The sequence below is a fragment of the Loxodonta africana genome, chromosome 18 (genome assembly GCF_030014295.1).
Source record: "Loxodonta africana isolate mLoxAfr1 chromosome 18, mLoxAfr1.hap2, whole genome shotgun sequence".
Classification (NCBI taxonomy): Eukaryota; Metazoa; Chordata; class Mammalia; order Proboscidea; family Elephantidae; genus Loxodonta; species Loxodonta africana.
The window spans coordinates 51,461,296-51,481,040 of record NC_087359.1 but is presented as its reverse complement, the minus strand read 5'-3'; the positions used below and the strand labels follow the sequence as shown (position 1 = coordinate 51,481,040).

Sequence of the window (19,745 nt, the reverse complement as noted above, 5' to 3'; positions counted from 1 at the left end):
AGTTTCCAAACAAACCAGTAACGAAACTACAAAGCTAATTTTTTCATTAGAATTGTTAAATAACAGGAGTCAACAAATCATTTGCCTAAGGAAAAAAACAACTACTTTCTAACATGCATAATATCTCTTCCAGTTCTAAGAAAATGAAGCTTATTTATTTACAAACTAAAAATTGTAATACTACAGTGAAGTCTTTTTATGGCTCATGAATGTAATACTTAAGAAATAAAGGTACGATGGAAAGAACAAAGCTTGGTCTAAGAAGTCTTAAGGTCAAGTATTAGTGTTGCCATTTACTATATGACTTTCAGGAAGTTACTTCTTAGGAACTCAGTTTCTTGTAAGGTTCTTTTCAGCTCTAAAAATGACATGATTATTTACAATAACTTAAACACTTCAGTGCCCCTCCTACATATACACAAACACACATATACATACACATTTACATACATATATACATGCATCTTTATTAAGAAAGAGAGTGAAAGTGAGTGAGTGTGTGTGTGCATACATATGTGTGTGCACGTGCGCTGCATGTATGTTGGGTGTTTCGACCCCGGCGCACCGTTCTCAGTAGTTAGGGCACTTACAAAGCCTCAAGATACATGAATTAACCAAGTAAGGCTTTAAAGCCTTACAATGAAACATTCAGTGTGGCTATAACCTCTTCCTTACAAATACCAGGTCCGAAGGGTCTGGCTTCAAGTACAGCTTTTTTTAAAAAAAGCAAGATGTATCATATTCATCACCCAGCTCTTCCATATGACCACATTAAAAAACACACACACAAATGAAAACTCACAAGCCCATTGTAATATACTATACCATTTCTGAACACAACACTTAGCTCAGGCTTACTACCCTGACAAATAAAGGAAAGCACTTTATGAAGCCAGTTTAATTGGGAGGTGACAGAAAACATACAGCCATTCTCTTTAGCCTTATCACTGAATTGGCTTCAGCTCCAATCTCTGGCAAATCCCACTCAACAGAAGAAATTAACCAGGTCAGCAGAACAGGTACTTCGTTGTGTCTGTCAAGGGCCTGGCACCACCACAATTACTTGCACACAATGAAGCAATAATCTTTACAGATCATCTCTCCCAAGAAGCATATTGGGGAGGAGGAGGAAAACTGAAGAGAGGCGGGGGAAAGTGGGAAGAAGAAGAGGAATAGGAGGCAAAGAGAAAAGGCAAGAAAAGAAAATGAATGTGCAGCTGCCTTGCAGCTCAGCAGATGTCGGGCTGTGATGTACGAGGCTAGGATAAGCTGTCGTAGCCTGCTGCCAAAGAGTGGTAAGTGATTAAAGCCTGCACAGTTCTAAGCACCATATTTAGAACCTGTGGGGGTTCAAGACTTGCACCCATTCCTTGCTGTGCTGCCAGATGTTGGCAACTGGTCCAGTTCCTACTGACTGCGTGGATGGCAGCAGTTGGTACAGCAGCAAAGCAATCTGGAATGCTTCCAGAGATGCTGTACATTAACAAGTGTCACCCATCATTCACCTTCACAAAAGGCTGAAACAACTCCAATTTGCTGCCACTTCCCTCTTGGGAAACAGCCAAGATAAAGTTGTGCCTGGCAGCCCCATTTGTTTCACTCAGGTGTTTCGGCTGCCTTGCTGACCTCTATTAGTTTAAGTTTTAATTTAGATTAACCCCAGCACCCCAATTAACCAGCAAGGGGAAAAGCTAAGATGTGACTAGTCATAACTCTGAAATCAGAATTTATCGAAGTTAAAATTATTAATTGGGATGAAGGGCCAATCAAGTAATGCTATTTCTTTTAAACAGACCTTCAGGCAAAGGAAAAAAAAATCTTTGAGACTAAGGATTGCCAGTGGAAGCAACTTCTCCTTAGTAATTCCAGTTTATTTTATTAAGCCTATTTAATTTATGATGCACTTTCCATTGAGGAATGTACACTTCAATTAATGGGGACTAGAACATTTTTGATTGTCTCCCATGATCTCATACAATTACACAGCATTAATATCCCATACTAGGTACTTCCTTAGACACTCCAGAACAACATAGAGTTCCCTACTCATCTGACAAATGAATATAATAAAAGCAGAAAAGGAAAAAAGAATCAGGACCTCTGACTGGGAACACCTGAGGCCACACCAATCCTCCTTCCTATACCCTCTCATCATTACTCTTAAGACTCACTATGGCAATCATTTTACTGAGTATTACAGAGTAATAGAAAATTCCTTTCCTTTTTTTAGGGCAAAACCAGAGGTATCCCCAATATAGAATCACTAACTCTACTGGCTTTATAATTTAATTTTCCTAGGAAGTTCCTTTCTTTCATACTCCATACATACAGTAGAGCTGTCATGGCTAACCTTTAACAAATAGTTGCAAATTCTTTGGCAAAAGTTCTTAACGCACTAAAAATTCAGCAGAGAAAAAAATTATCTTGATAAACACTGGCAACAAAAACTGGTACGTCACTGTTGAACAGCATCCTCGACGCTCCACCAAGATAGAAAAGGTACAGCCTAAAGCCCATTTCATTAAGAAGTTTAACTTACCAAGAGACTCAGGATCACAGGTCATTATTTTAGTGCTTTAGAATAGCCCAGATGGTTAGTCTACCTCAGCAGTCATCGGCATCATTATGAACAGCATATGCCAGCAGATAATACGAAAATGTTAGGGAAAAAATCAGGGTGATAGTTGTGAAGCGATACTGGGAACTTGATTATATTTCAATTTCTACCAATTCTGTCTTCAAAGCATTACACTATCATTACAGTCAACAGTAGTAGATACCATCAATACATTCTTAAAGGATTTGAGCAGGCATTAAAAAGACATTAGACCCACTTTGAAATGTGGTGTCTGGGGTCTTAAATGCTAACAAGCGGCCATCTAAGATGCATCAATTGGTCTCAACCCACCTGGATCAAAGAAGAATGAAGAACACCAAGGTCACACGACAACTATGAGCCCAGGAGACAGAAAGGGCCACATGAACCAGAGACTTACATCATCCTGAGACCAGAAGAACTAGATGGTGCCCAGCCACAACTGATGACTGCCCTGACAGGGAACACAACAGAGAACCCCTGAGGGAGCAGGAGATCAGTGGGATGCAGACCCCAAATTCTCATAAAAAGACCAGACTTAATGGTCTGACTGAGACTAGAGGAATCCCAGGGGTCATGGTCCCCAAACCTTCTGTTGGCCCAGGACAGGAACCATTCCCAAAGACAACTCATCAGACATGGAAGGGTCTGGACAATGGGTTGGAGAGAGATGCTGATGAAGAGTGAGCTACTTGTATTAGGTGGACACTTGAGACTGTGTTGGCATCCCCTGTCTGGAGGGGAGATAGGAGGGTAGAGAGGGTTAGAAACCGGCAAAATCGTCACGAAAGAAGAGACTGGAAGGAGGGAGTGGGCTGACTCATTACGGGGAGAGTAAGTGGGAGTATGGAGTAAGGTGTATATAAGCTTATATGTGACAGACTGACTTGGTTTGTAAACTTTCACTTAAAGCACAATAAAAATTATTAAAAAAAAAAAAAGACATTAGAGCCAAGAGACTTAACAGGTGACAGAACCAGAAGTGTAATTCAAGAACTCTGGGATCCCAGTCCTTTACCTACATATCTCATTGTAATAGTAATGAGATAAGAAACCAAATAACCAACAAAAAGTCTCCCTTTAACAGCAAAGAAAGAATACACCTGACTCAAAAAGACTAGTTTTATGGATAATTTACACTCAGCAACAACTAATGAAGGAGTTATAGTTGCTTCCATTTCAAAAGGAAAAAATATAAAACAGAAGAAAAGCACTATATCCAGAACTACACACTAAGTTGTACACAGGTGTTCTAACTCCACCTGATTCTATCCTCCATCCATAGGAGTTCTAACTGAACACAGGAGTGGGAACTCAGTCTGATTCTATCCTCCATCCACAGTAATCTACCTGTTTGTTCGGAGGATTCTATAAGGTGTTTTAAAATGCTAAAACCTAATTTGTAACAAAAGAAAAGAGTGTAAATATCACACCTGGTGGTAAAAGTCATCATCATCAAAGATTTCTTCATCCAAGTCCTTCAGGTGAGCATTGGCAGGGGCCTGAGGAAGGGTCTCCTATACCAACAGGAAGGAAAAAAAAGAATAAAGTCTCAACGAGGTTACCAAAGTAACATAACTACTATAAATGTGTATATGGTCAAAGCACTGTTTTCCTTAAAATATAAAGAACCCTTAAAATTAAAAAACAAACACAGTCCAACAGAAAAATGGGCAAAAACATTAATAGGCAGTTGACTAGAAAAAAAAAAACATAAGCAGTCAATGATCATATGAAAATGTTTAACCTCACTGTCACTAAATACATGCAAATTAAAATGTGAAGGTACCAGGTAAAAACCTGCAAGACTGGCAACACTCAGTATTGAAGAACACAGCTAGTGGGAATGGAAATTAACACAGCCTTTTTGGAGGCAATCTCTGAGCATCTCTCAGGATTTAAGGAAACCCTGGTGGTATAGTGGTTAAGTGCTACGGCTGCTAACCAAGAGGTCGGCAGTTCCATTCCACCAGGAGCGCCCTGGAAACTCTATGGGGCAGTTCTACCCTGCCCGATAGGGTTGCTATGAGTCAGAATCAGCTCAACGACAGTGGGTTTGGTTTTGGCTTATCAGGATTTAAAATGTGTATACTCGTTGACCTAATATTTCTACTTCAAGAAATTGATCCATATAGTCATAAAAATATAAATCGAAATGTTTACTGCAGTGCTATTTATAAATCTGGAGACAACATAAATATCTACTGTTTGAAGAAATTATAGTATACATCCATACAATGGAAGCCTCTGCAGTCATTAGGAAAAACGATGTAGATCTCCATGTAATGATATGAAGAAGTATCCAGGCTGTATTAAATTAAAAAAGCAAGTTGTGATATTTTATATGGAGTTGTAATATTATCTATACATTTATACACAAACTCATCCATCCCATTTAATAAAGAAAAAAAAAAAGGACAATCACATTTTTGTATGTGTGTGTTATGCACAGAAAATACCTGAAACCCTGTTAAAACCTATTAACAGTGGTTAAACCTGAGGAGTGGAGTTTTTGGAACAGAGAATTTTACTTTTTATTTTAAATTCTTCTGAACTTAAAAAATGTATTAAGTATATAGTTCCATAATTTAAAAAAAAAAAGAAAATATTTCCTTTGGACAAAACAACCTGATTATTCCAATTCTAAATTCTTTCTAGAGGATCTAAATGTCCAAGAAAAAGCCTGAGATACACTTTTGCTCCAATTTAAAATTAAATCTAAAAAATTGGATTATGAATGCTTCCATTAACATATCAAACTCAAAATTAAAAGACTATTACACACAATATTGGTGGCATAGTGGTTAAGTGCTACGGCTGCTAAGCAAAAGGTCAACAGTTCGAATCCACCAGGTGCTCCTTGGAAACTCTATGGGGCAGTTCTACTCTGTCTTACAGGGTCGCTATGAGTTGGAATCGACTCGACGGCAACAGTTTGGTTTTTTTTTTTTTGGTACGCACAATAGTTAATAATAGCTCCTTTTTTTTTTCTCCTACCACATACTCAGTTTCTTTCAACAATTCAATAATGTGCTTTTTCTTTCTTTCTTTCACTAACTTCTTACACCGAGAATAACGCCTACAAGAAGATGATCAGATTTTTCAGTTAATCAGCCTCCTAGAGACTGCCCCCATAATCACCCTGCATCACAGGATTCTTACCGGTTGTCCTGGCAAACTCTCAGGGACAGGCTGAGCTGTCAGTTCAGGTCTGCCAAGAACTCGGTAGACAGAGCGCTTGGTCTGTGTCCTTCGGAGTAATCTTTCTTTGTCCATCAGAATATGATCGATCTGAGTCAAGATTGAGCGTTCAAAGGCACCAAAACCCTGCAACATTAACCAGTGTCAGTGTCAGACAATGCAGAAAGTCAGTGCTGAAGGCAGCTACACCGGTTTCTCTTTCTGTGTCAGCAGAGAAACAGACAATCCTCTTTTCAGAAGAGACCTTGTTAAAGACTGAGTTTGTGAGTGGCTGTAACTGGTCTTAGGAAAAAAAAAATTAGCCTTAACAAGCAGGTCATATCACTTTTTTATACCCAGGTTAGCTTCTGCTCCTTTAATAATAACTTTTAAAAATCGATTTCTTTTAAAGTATTGTGTATTTACAGCCTTTAAACACTTAAAGAGCCACAATTTCTACAATGAAATGTTCTTTCTAATAAAGTTAAAATCCCAGGTCTGAATGGTATAAATTCCCAGTTCAGTAAATTCTGCTACAGAAATTACTGATTACCATTAATTACATCATGACATTATTCATATAAACGAGCTGTCGTTTCAACTTCTTAAAACTGTCTCAGGTTGCCACAACCTATCTTACACACAGACACACACAGACACACAGACACACAGACACACAGACACACAGACACACACACACTTGCCTTCCCCAGTTTTCCAGAAGCCAGCTTGGTTTTGTCATGCCACTTCTGAAGTGTGCGGTTCCTGTAGACGGTAAAGTCAGCAAAGCGCTTTGCCATGAAGCTAGGATAGTCGTCCATCTCCAGTTTCCTCTTTGGTGGGGCCCTTCTTTGCTGCTTCTCCTTGACCAGTTCATCATCTTCACTAGAAATCTCCTCCTCACTAGAAAGCCATAAGAACACTAGGTCCAATGTAAAGAAACACTACCAAGTGAAGAAACTAGGCACACATGTAGCGGGAAGTATTTAGCCTTGCCTATTTTTTTTTTTTTATTTGTTGACAGAGTCCTGGTGGCACAGTGGTTAAGAGCTTTGCTGCTAACCAAGAGAGTCAGCAGTTCAAATTCACCAGACACTCCTTGGAAATGCTATGGCGCAGTTCTACTCCATCCTATAGGGTCACTATGAGTCAGAATCGACTCAATGGCACAGATTTGGTTTTGGTTATTCTGTCTACATTTGAAATAACACCATAGATATGAAGAGAGCTTTTTTGTTGTTTGTTCAAAAAGAATGTTCATGAGATTAATCAAAAACTCACATAATTTTTCACATAAATATGAAAAGAACTGGTTTTAATAAATATATGTAATTTTTAAAAGGTAAGCAAACCATAAAAATGAGGTTGTAAAAACATTATTAGAAATGTGTACAAACCAGGCCTGTCCTGTTACAAGATGGTCTTTAAAAATTAAACACATAATCATACTTCTATGACCTTAATCCCCAAATCAATAAGGAAAATGTGTCTCTCTGTAACCAACTATTCAGGAAAGCTGAATAAATGTTAGTTGAACCAAATGGAGAGAAGCTGAATGTGAAGAAAATTCAAAGAGGCGAGCAACAGAATGGGCACTAAACTGCAATATATGCAAATGCCATGAGAATGTAATATAATATCCCATTATATAGCCAATTACACTCACTAAATTACTGACTCCAACACATAGTAGGTGCTTAATAAACGTGAGCTTCCTTTAGTTTTCCTTCTAACTAGCTCAGCAGAAAAGGATAAAGCAAAGGACAAGCCCATGGGGAAAAAGCAAGCAGGTATCTTGTGTAACAGGCTCAAACATGGGGGGAAAACCTTCATTAAATGTGATAATTTCAGAAAAGAAAAAGGTTTACTTTGCTGTTCTTTTCAGAATTTTTTCCACCCTTTAAAATAATTGCTTCCTCCTTCACTGAAGAGATGGTTGTGGACAGCAATTCCATGGTATGGGTACAAAGTGCTTAATAAACACTAATTAAGCATTAATATTAAAAAGTGCTTTTATCTATTAATTTCCATAGATCTAGAGAGAAGGTAGGTCTTTTGCTTAAGACCACAAAGAGAATCCAGGCACAAGTGAGCATAAATATTCAAAATCTAGTTCCCAATGTATGTGCCATCCTGGCCACCAGTTAAACTTGAGAGGCTCTTTGTATTTTATTAAGTCTGATGTCAAGTCTGGAAAGGACTTAGTTTTCTTTTTCATAAATGACAGGAAAAGGTCCAGATGAATATTACCTATAAGCAACTCCATCGTTCCATTCCTTACCTTTCTGCTTTGGGTTTTGTGCCATCTACCAGGTATCTAGTGTCTGGGTACTGGAAAAGCAGCTCTTCCTGAAGATCCACCAACGACCTCAACAATGCTTTAAGTGCCTTGTGACCTAAGAAATAAAGCACAGAGAAGGGACTTTATCTACAATTCTTCAAAGTAGATGATTTCCATAACTCACGACTCCTGAACAGTTCTAGCTGAGGGAGAGAAGGGAGGGCGCAGGGTACACAGGGACTAAGAACTCTCTGAAATAACAGAATTCCTAAATGAAAATAATAACACTGCCTACCACATAGGGTTGTTGTGAGGGGCACACAAGATAACATACGTAAGATGCTTAGAAAAGTGTCTACAGATAGTGAGAATTCGATAAATTGTCAGTTCTTAATATTTGTTAATTTTGATAAAACCTTTTCCTGCCAATCATTTTTTTCCTTTGGTGTTAGTTTACGTATTTTTCTACAGGTTACCCACTGGCCTTTTAGATTATCCCTTCAATCACCTCCTCAGGCAATTCCTCTTCCTCCCCTAAAGAGCATGACTTAATTCTGGGGCCCCTACTACCACCATCACCCTCCCCAGGAAATGTCATTTGCCTCTGGTTTGAGCTGCCACATCATTCATTCTCTCCACACATATCCTTATCGAACATCCCTGTTCACATACGAAAACCCAAGTTAAACACTAATTGTTTGCAGGGTAAGTACTCTGAGTTGTGTATTAAAAATCCGTATGCTGAGAGTATGTTCTCACTTGGTTCTCCTCATAGCCAATAGGATAGATACATTTGTAATACAGCTGGTTGGGCTCAAATTTATGGTTTATGGCTAAGAACTTTCAGAATAAAGACCGCCCTCTGATAATTGAACCTTTACCTTGTCTATTAGCATAATCCACTAAAGGGGCTAAATAGACACTGACAATCACCATTTATTTATGTGTTGATGGCACATCAAAATTTCACATTTCCAGCAACTGCCAGAAAATCTTCACGTGAATACTGCATCATTCCTTTAAACATAATGTCAGAAACAGAACCTTTTTCTTTCTACCTAATATTTTCCCCTTTTCTAAATTTCTCTTATCTGCTTGATGTGTTTTCATGGAAGATCACTGAAATTTTAATGTCCTTATTCTATACATTTAATCAGTTGCTAAATCCTATATTTTCCATTCTTCTTGTCAATAATTGTCTATTTATCTCTAACCATGCTTCTATCACTCCGTCCCTCTTTCCCATAACTGTAATCTTCTCACAAGTATCCCCACTTTCATTCAACAATCCCTATTTTTATTCAACATTCTACACTAACTTCAGACCACACAAACTTCAGTTTAAAAGATTTTTATGATTCTTATTCTATCTTTTCTGCTTCTACCCTGCTGTCATGGTCATCTAGTGCTGCTACTAACAGAAATACCACTAATGGATGGCTTCAACAAAAAGAAGTCTATTCTCTCACAGTCCAGTAGGCTAAAGTCCAAATTCAAGGTGCTGGCTCCAGGGGAAAGCTTTCTCTCTCTGCTGACTCTGAAGGAAGGTCCTTGTGATGCATCAGTCCTCCCCTGGTCTGGGAGCATCTCAGCGCAGCAACCTCAGGTCCAACGGATGCGCTGTGCTCCAGGCACTGCTTTCTTGGTGGTATGAGGTTCCCAACTCTCTGCTTGCTTCTCTTTCCTTCTATCTCTTAAGAGATAAAAGGTGGTACAGGCCACACCCCAGGAAAGCTCCCTTTATACTGGATCAGGGAGGTAACCTGAGTAAGGGTGTTGTTACAATCCCATCCAAATCCTCTTAACATAAAATTACAATCACAAAATGGAGGACAGCCACACAATACTGGGAATCATGGCCTAACCAAGTTGACACACACATTTTTCAAGGGACATAATTCAATCCATGACACCTGCCCAGCACGAGTAGCCTCTTCACTATTTTACATCCTAATCTATCTCATCAATGGGACACCAATACATGAGATAAACAAACCCACTGAACTAACAACGACCACATAGGACAGAGTAGAATTGCCTCATAGAGTTTCCACGGCTGTAATCTTTACAGAAGCAGACTGCTACATCTCTTTCCCTGTGGAGCAGCTGGTGGGTTTCAAACTACTGACCTTTTGGTTAGCAGGTAAACACTTAACCACTGTGCCTCCAGGGTTATACGTCATACTATAGCATTTTATTTCAGCATAGGCTAAGTGCTAACCTACCTGGAAAGCCTTCTCAAGCGGGCCGTAAGGAAATCAATGACCTAATAACAACCTCGCATTCCTTCAAATGATCTGCAGATAAGACTACACTAATACACCTTCCCTGTTTAAAATAACAGGTAAGACCCTTGATCACATTTTCTGGATCCTATACTCTACTCCTTTTATAATGAATGCATAATCCATATGCGCTAGAAGGATTTGCAATACATAAATAAGTGCCTCGTGTTCCAAATCAAGCTTCTCAACCTCTTAATCTTAAAAAAAAAAAACAAAAAAAAAACTTTCTACCAAATACAGAGATAAAAAGTGATACTCATGAATAAAAAAAAATTTTTTTTTTTTTAAATTCATGAATAGTACACAATTATTCTTCTGTCTGTCGGCTTTTGGGAAATGTACAAATAGGTATAAATAAGATGAAAAGCAGGCAAAAGAAAAAGATACAACAATTTCAAAGGCAAGAATTATTTAGTCTAAATGTGTTATAAGTGTGTAAGTAGAACAATGCAAAATTATGCAAATACATGGAAAAGTTTAAAAGGAATGAGAGAAAAGAATACAAATGATAACTATAAATGCTTAAATTACCACAAATGCTCAATTGTGAAAACAGCTGGCAATCGCTAACCGATATCCTAGAGAAACTAAGGTTCAGAAAGGATATGTTGTAGCAAGAGCCTTAAAAAGAAAACAGAAAAGACACTAATGCTTGGAAGAAAGCCAGTGAAAATACAGCACTGTCATCCAAATTCGGCGTATGGTATCAACCAGTGTTTTTACCTGCTTTTCTAGGAATAATTATATTTTAAAAGACAGATTCCATGTTCTCCAAAGTGAAATCACAAATCAATTTTGCATTTGCAAAGTAGTTTTAAAAATTCCCAAGAGCAGAGTATAATAAATAATCGTTACTATTCCAGTTCGTATCTGCACAGAAAAAAAAAAAAATCAGCTATTATCCTTCAAATTTGAGCCTAGTCAAAAAGAACAGGAAAAGCAAGTACCTGTCCTTTAGTCCCTCTAGGTACCATGAGTCCATGATCTAAAATAGGAAATCAAGAACTACACAGGGAAGATGCCACAAAGCAGTTTATAATGTTTATAGCTATTTGCTCCCAACGAGCAAGTTATAATTTGACTCTAACATGTAACATAACCAAGAATTGTGAAAACATCTAATGAAAGACTACAACTTTCATGGGCTACTTTCAAGTAGCTATACCAGCCCTTTTATTTTGTTCAAGTCAGTTTTTAAAAAATCCATTGCAGATATAGTAGATAGCATATCAATCCAACAAGAAAGTGGAGAGCCAATGTCAGTAAATCAAAGTGTGCCTTTCTGTTAATACTCTCCCATATGTTCTCATTTTATACACCCCTTCACCCAGTCAGAAAGTATCCCTGAAGTATTTAAACTCCATTCAGGGATAGCACCAACATGCATCAAAGTGTCAAGAGACCTACCAGAGATGAAATCTGCAATTCTGTGCTTCTAACCACCAAAAAAAAAAAAAAAAAGAAGAAATGTTTATCAAAGTAAATGTCTCCACCGGCCCAACACATGGACAACTTCCTGTAGAAGACAAGCCAATGCTAATTTCTTGGCAATACCTGGGCCACATTTTCTTCCAGTAAATAGTACAATGGTAAATTCTTTGCTGGAGGTGGTAGGCTGCCCCAAAGCCATAGCTGACAAGACTGAGGAAAGACTTCCTGGAGGTTCAAATCGAACAGTGCGTTCTTCTCCCCAGCAAAAAGAAACCTCTTTATTATCCATGGAGAGCTGGATTTCGTTTGTTCAATCCTATGAATAATAAAGAGATGGAATCAACAGTTTCTAATTCACCTCTCATTTTTTTTTTTTCAATGATTGTAAGAGTTAAGAAAAGCAGCAAAGATGCATATACTTTCTTCTCTCTCCCTCTTGGCACCTGGCGACAAAACAAATGGAGACCGTCAAGGATATATGTTTATCTTGTCCTACATGGTCCATTTCCAGAGGCCTTTCCCTTAAGGACATATGCCTCGCCCTATTACCAAGAGCCTACTTAAGCATCTGGCCACCAGCTTTAGGAATAATTTTCTGAGTAAAGGATAAATGGAAAGAGTACTTTACTAAGGGTCAAGAGCCCTGTATTCTAACTCACACAATCACCAACTAGTCATGTTATCCTGAGTGGACCAATTTCATTGAGTCTCAATTTTCTTACCTATAAAATGTAGATAATCCTTTGCCTGCTTATCTCACAGAATTAAGGTGAAAAATAATAAATACGTTATTGTATATTATTTTAAAAAGGAAAAAATGCTATATAGAAACAGAAGGTATATCACTCTGAAAAAAGCATCATCTTTCACATAGTAAAAGTCTGGTAAGCTCTGCTTGTACCGATCTACAATGCTAGGATTGGACTAGTATTCATAGATTCCTTTATTAAGTATTCATTTACATGCTACCCATATGCAAGCATTCTATATATAAAATGTCACCAATCTAAAAACCATTTCCACCTAACAGCTTTATTTTTTCTCCTGATTCACCTAGGCCGTCCAACATAAACAAAATTGTAGGCAGAGGATAAGTTTGGACATAGGCACACAGTTCATTAGTAAGATTATAAACCAACGATAAAATTTCTGGCAATGGGATGGAACAAGAATGGGAAGAGTAAGTGTGTAAAGTAAAATAAAGCTTAATCAGTTTAAAAATATCTATATTTATTTTTAAATAAATACACACACATCAAATTATTTATATACAAAAACAAGTATGCATAAATTCCCACATTTCCATTAACCCAGATAAATACAATGAACTGGAATGCACAGATTACAAAAGAATTTTTTTCTCCTTCAAAAGTAACTCTAGAACTAGAGCTAAACTATAGGTCAAAATGACATACAATATGTTGGCCTGAGAACAATACTTTTCATTCAAATCCACACAAGCCTGCCACTTGCACTAGTCATCCCCGGCAATTAATCCCCAAGAAAGACGTTTGATTAAATCTTTTCAAGCAAATCCTTTGCTTTGCTTTTGTTAGTTCACTTCTTGTCAACATCTATTAAAATATGCCTTTAATTCTCCCACAATCTTAAAAAACACCGATTCCACTGTCTTCAACTTTAATCAACTGTATGGCCGGCATTTTTCATTTCATAATAATGTGCTGCTTGGAATTCAAGAGGCAGGCTCAGCATCAATCATCTGGTAAGAATTTTTCCACTGCAATAAATATGCAAATGAGGAGAGCCAGTCAGTCGTATTTCAGGCCCGACTTGCTAGTGTTTTAAAAAAGACACAAATTTATTAATTGCCGGTGGCCAGAGGAATCCTATTACTTTGGGCATTGATTACAAAGCTGTGTGAGTGATTATTGTGCAACTCGCGGGCTACCCAGGCATGAGGAAAAATTATTAAAGCAAGGCAGAGATTATCAACTCAGAATAACAATAAGCCTTAACATTTAGGCCCTAACTTCTTCAACAAAGAATTACGTGAAGGCTCCACTGTATCATAATTCGGGATTCTGTCAGTATTACTGTTTGGGCTTGTTCTATATTCCCCAAGCAGAATGGCATTACCAGTGAGAAAGTACTGCAGGTTACAAATTCCTTAACACCAACCATTTGAATGAGTCTCTATCATTTCCAACGTACGTACAACTATAATTTTTATATACACATATATGTATACATACATACTGCCGAAGAATATTGAATATACCATGTACTGCCAAAAGAATGAGCAAATCTGTCTTGGAAGAAGTGCAACGAGAATGCTCTTTAGAAGCAAGAATGGGGAGACTGCGTCTTACATACTTTGGACATGTTGTCAAGAGGGATCAGTCCCTGGAGAAGGATATCATGCTTGGCAAAGAAGGGTCAGCGGAAAAGAGGAAGACCCTCAACGAGGTGGACTGACACACTGGCTGCAACAATGAGCTCAAGCATAACAACGATTGTAAGGATGGTGCAGGACCAGGCAGTGTTTCCTCCTGTTGTGCATCGGGTCACTATGAGTCGGAACTGACTCGATGGCACATAACAACAACATACATACATACAGGTGTGTGTGTGTACGTATACATATATTTACAGAATTAGACAAATGGGTGTGCTATTATGAGAACTATGGTTTCAAAGCAGAGCATAGGGACTTAGATTCTAAAATCATGAAGGCTAAGCCAAAAGCAAGGAGCCCTGGTAGCACAGCAGTTAAGTGCTTGGCTGCTAACCAAAAGGCCAGCAGTTCGAATCCACCAGCCACTCCTAGGGAGAAAGATGTGGCCATCTGCTTCTGTAAAGATTACAACTTTGGAAACCCTGTGGAGCAGTTCTACTCTGTCCTATACGGTCGCTATGAGTTGGAATCAACTAGACAGTGGTGGGCTTCGGGGTTTTTTTAAGCCAAAAGGAGACTTAGGTTTTCCTACCCAGGAGGGCACCACAGTAGAAAGAGCTCAATCTATGGAAGAGCCTGTGGAGGAAACAGTTTGATAGGCTAATTCTGAATACAGAGTGTTTTTGTGAGAAACATTCAACCCAAGACATATTAAATCAAATAAGAAAGAGGACTCAGAGGACAAAACTTATTTTTTTCTCCTAAGAGAATGATGTGGGGAATTGGGGGAGTAAGTGAAAGTCGAAATAAGGGAGAGACGAAGAGACACATAAAATATATGTTAGGTGAGCCCCCTCACAGAAAGAAACAAAAAGAAAAAAATCCTTAACGTTTTACAATACTGCCACACTAAGTAACATGATAGATAGTGGGCATTTTTGAGTTCTGTGGAGGGACATCCCACTCAAGCTGTAATTTCTGACCAGGCTTGAATTTATAAGGAAGGGAAACGAACTGTAGAATTTTGTAGGTTTCCCTGAATACTCTCTCAAATATCTTGATGAAGTGGGTCAATAAATCCTTAAAAAGCCCTACAGGACACGGCAATCTAACTGATCAATGTACTTCCTGAAATTCACTACAGTTAACTTCCATTTCACAGTTGCGAGAAAACCTTCATTGCTCTTGAGTACTTTTCCTAAAAAGGGAAATTTACTTTTCCCCGTTTAAACAGAAAGAATAAATGCCCAGAATATAAGGTACTTAAAGTCCAAGTTTATTTACAAGTAATTGCTTATTCACATGGAGAGTGGGGACACTGACTTTTACTTGATACACTTTTGAACTGTCAGAGTATTTTATAACTGTGTATTATTTTATAATTTAAAAAATATTAAAATTCAAAGTAAACATAAAGTAAGGAAACTTATTAAAAATAAAATTAGAACCACAATCCAAGTCGCTCTCTCTGTTTTATATAAAGTCTAACCCTTTCATATTATACAGGTTTTAAATAAACAGCCTCTCTGGTGGTGAAACTGCCCCTAATCAAAGGTCCAAATTCTCTTTAAAGTACTGGAAACAACCTCCTCTGAAAAGCTTTCTGAAATGGGCATTCCCATGTGGAATTAATCACTTCCCTCTCAATATTGTTTGTATCATTGCTACAACATTTATCATATTGTACCATGAGTCTGATTTCACTATACTGTAAACTGCTTGAGGGGCACAGACCTTATCCTATCTGCCACTCCAACATCCAACATGTCACCTGAGCCATAAAAAGTATTCTACAAATATTTTAATTTCAGAGAGATGGTGCCTAAATCACATGGCAGAACATCTGTTTATACTATCTTTTCCAAATCTAAATACTGAAAAGCAAACAAAGGTGGACTACATATTTCCTAACTTTAATATCAACTACGTATCCTCATTGCAGTGGGGTATCCTCAACAAACTGACCTTTTTTTGCAGAAGTAATCAAACTTGACATTTTCCTTATTATAACATAACAACCATAAGATATATGGGCTACTCTTAATAGCCTCAAAACTGTTTTAGCAGATTTAGGAATTTATAAACATAAATATAATTAAATAGCTTTTATTAGGGACATTACAACACATTCTCACGATTTGCTCAGTAATTATCACCACTTAACAGATGGATAAACTGAGGCTCAGAAGATAAAAGAACTGCTTTAATTTGTGCTTAATATTAGTAAGACTAAACATTTGTTTATTCACCAATTCAAAATGAAACACTTTGAGAGGTTGTGCTCACGTAAAAACACATTCAGGAAAAGCAAGAGAAATTAGAGGACGACTGACAAAAGTTTTAAAGCTTTATGCTCCAAAAGCTGTTTACCTATCTCAGAAACCTTACCGTGAACTCCTTCAGAGCAGAGACTGTGCACTATTCACCTTGGTATGCTTGGTGTTTGGCAAATAGTAGATGCTATTTTGCTGAATTAACTGAATATAAAAATGGTTTCCTGATTTTTTTTGGCATATTCTTTTCATATGTCCACTTCAAGTCATCAAAGACTAACTGTATGTACAGTACTAGCATTTATTCACATAACCCTTTCAAGGAGACAGAAACAAATACTGTGGTCACAGAGCTAGAGCCTAAGAAAAGATAGTGCTATCACCATTAAGATTAATAGTTAATACATACTAAGGATCTATTAAGTTCTAGACACTAACTTAAGCGTTTTCTATGTATTAATTCATGAAAATCCTCACAACAATCCTTTGAGGTAGGTACTGTTATTATATCACCATTTTACTGATGAAGACAATGAAATGTACTACTACAAACTTGAAAAAAAAAACAAACTGCATTTTCCACTTTCTAGATCAACGTACCCTTGTGGATTATATGGCAAAACTATCTAGGAAACAAAGCGTAATGAAATTTTCAATTATTTATAAATGACAAACTGTCCTCCCCAATACTACCACAGGATAAAAAACACTAGTGAGGCTTTGATAAAATATTATGTCCAAACTTGGTTTCCACACTTGAAAACACAAAGTGAAGAAACTAAAAAAAAAGTCCAAATCATATGGATAGAAAGCAGGTCCAGTAAGACAAAATAAAGGAATATTTTTTGCTTCATCTGAAGAAGAGAATGTTAAGAAATGAACTAACAGCCTCTTAAATTCAAATGACCACATATATCAGAAAAGACACTTGGCCTTAACTAAAATAAAAATTTTATATATATATATATATGTGTATATATATACATATATAAAACAATGTGATATTTTCTGATAATGCTTAGTGCTGGCAAGAATGTGAGAAAAGGGCACTTTCCATACACAGATAAGAGATTAATTAGCACAACACATACCCAAAAAGCAATCTGGTAAAATGTATCAAAGATCTATATATGCACACCTCCTGACTCTACTGTTCGATTTCTAGAAATTAATCCTAAGGAAATAATCAGATAAGAAAGCGAAGGGGTAGGTACAAAAACATTATTTCCAGCATTGTTTATATATTTTTTTTATTGTTAAAAATTGCAAACATCTTAAGTATCCATTTGTAAAAGGACTGCCTAAATTACTTCTAGTTCTGCCAAGTAACTCTCTGTGTAGCTGTTGAAAAGAATAAGCACAAATGGAACTCAGTTTGAATACACCAACCGTAAAATATTCTGGGGGCAATTAAAGTAATCTGAATATGGAGTGGATATATTAGATGATCCTAAAGTCATTAACCCGTTGCCGTCGAGTCAATTGCGACTCATTGCGACCCTACAGGACAAAGCGGAACTGTCCCTGCTCCAAGGAGAGGCTGGTAGATTCAAACTGCCCACCTTTTGGTCAGCAGCCACCAAGGCTCCAGGTGACACAAAGGAAGTATTCATTTGGTTAGGTGTGATGGATTGCAGTTGTATCAGGAACAACCTCGTTTTTCACAGACGTACACCGAAGTATTTAGAGGTGAAATGCCATGATGATTGTAATACACTTGAAAATACTTCAGCAAAAAGAAAAAGAAAACAAATGCAGCAAAATATTTTTTTAAAGAAAGAAAAGGTAGATTTTTATGAGCTTAACATGGGAAGATGTAAAGTATGATCTCATTTGTGGTTTATAAAAAGGTTTAGACAGACGTAAAGTATTTGGAAGGATATACACCAAACTGTTAAAAATGGTTATATCTGGAAAGCACTGTTAAGAGTAGGGAAAAGGGACTTGGACTATCTGTGTTATATATTTCAGAAACCATGGTGGTGAGGTGGTTAAGCACTACAGCTGCTAGCCCAAAAGGTCGGCAGTTTGAATCCACCAGGTGCTCCTTGTACATCCTATGGGGCAGTTCTATTCTGTCCTATAGGGTCACTACGAGTCAGAATCGACTCGACGGCAATGAATTAGGGTTTTTTTGTTGTTGTCATACATTACGGTGCAGTTTGGGGAGGGAGGAACGAACCAGTACTGTTTGGGAAAATAATTTTTTTTTTTTTTTTTTACTACAAACAAGTTTTACTTTTATGATTTTTTAAAGGTAATTAAGATTAAATAAAGATTTCCAAGAGTAGAAAGAGGTCTTCTAAGGTAGATATAATTCTCCCTGTCAACAGACAAACAATAAGAAACAAGTTAAAATAAAAACAGTATCCATCCCTAGAAATATTTTAAAATTTTCCCTGCTTGATTTACAAAAGAAATACCAAGGACCAACAAGGGAAAAAAAAAAAGTTTACCCTCATTAAACATCAAGAAATGTAATTAAAAAAAAAAAAAGTCAAAATAAGTAGATACCATTTTCCACCTACCAAAGTGACACAGCTGAAACAAAATTATAATGCCCAATGTTGACAAGCACCAAGACAAGAAACTGACCTTCATACAAAGAAGGTGAGTAAACTGAGATACGTTTTCTGGAGGGCATCTTGGTGACACAGATCAAAAGCTTTAAGACTTTGCATGTCCTTAGAAAATACTACACTGATTCCACTTCTAGAATTGTATTTTATGCAACAAATCAATCATGAGTGTGAGTAAAGATTTAGTAACAATGATGTTTATTGCATTATTTATAAAAATGAAAAACTGGAAACAATCCAAATGCCCAACAATAAAGAACTGGTTAAACTATCCATATGATGGAAAGTCTATATGCTGCCATTAAATACGATGCAGTAGAACAATATTTAATGACATGGAAAAATATTCATGATCTGTTTAGGCAAAAAAAATCAGTTTGCAAAACAATATAGAATATGGTCTCATTCTGTTCTAACTACATACCCATGGTGGAGGTGGGAGGGAATGGAAAAGATATATATCAAAATATTAAAAGTACTTAACTCTAGCTGCTAAGATTAAAAAAATCAGGGATGACTATTTCCTTACTTTGCTTGGCTATTTTCTAAATTTTACACAATGAACATCAATTACACTTATGATAAGGAAAAAACTTAACAATTTATTTATTTTCTTATCACTCAAAAAAAAAAAAAGACTTACCTGCCTGTAAGAGGAACTAGATGGGCTGATCTCCCAACAGCCCTTCTAGTTCTATTACTGACAAAACTATGTGCAGGAAACACCATCTTCAGAAAAACTGAAGGACACATCTACACTCACA

The 19,745-nt window shown here is 37.1% G+C and overlaps 1 protein-coding gene across 10 annotated transcripts in view; it reads right to left on the bottom strand.

The window, feature by feature from the left end:
• The window catches only part of AATF (apoptosis antagonizing transcription factor), a 116,514-nt gene that overhangs the window by 65,659 nt on the left and 31,110 nt on the right, over nucleotides 1–19,745 (bottom strand). For 9 of the 10 annotated variants that reach the window (XR_010318380.1, XR_010318381.1, XM_064271361.1 and 6 more), the window contains 4 exons: nucleotides 8,058–8,172; nucleotides 6,481–6,679; nucleotides 5,759–5,923; nucleotides 4,030–4,113 (listed from right to left, as the gene is read on the bottom strand). Coding sequence is in view for 8 of the 10 variants with exons in the window: in XM_064271361.1 (XP_064127431.1) it covers nucleotides 4,030–4,113; nucleotides 5,759–5,923; nucleotides 6,481–6,679; nucleotides 8,058–8,172 (563 nt within the window). In the remaining 2 variants the exon portion in view is untranslated. Of the gene's footprint in view, nucleotides 1–4,029; nucleotides 4,114–5,758; nucleotides 5,924–6,480; nucleotides 6,680–8,057; nucleotides 8,173–11,896; nucleotides 18,849–19,745 lie in introns of those variants that run through there. The other variant, XM_064271366.1, reaches the window with a different exon arrangement.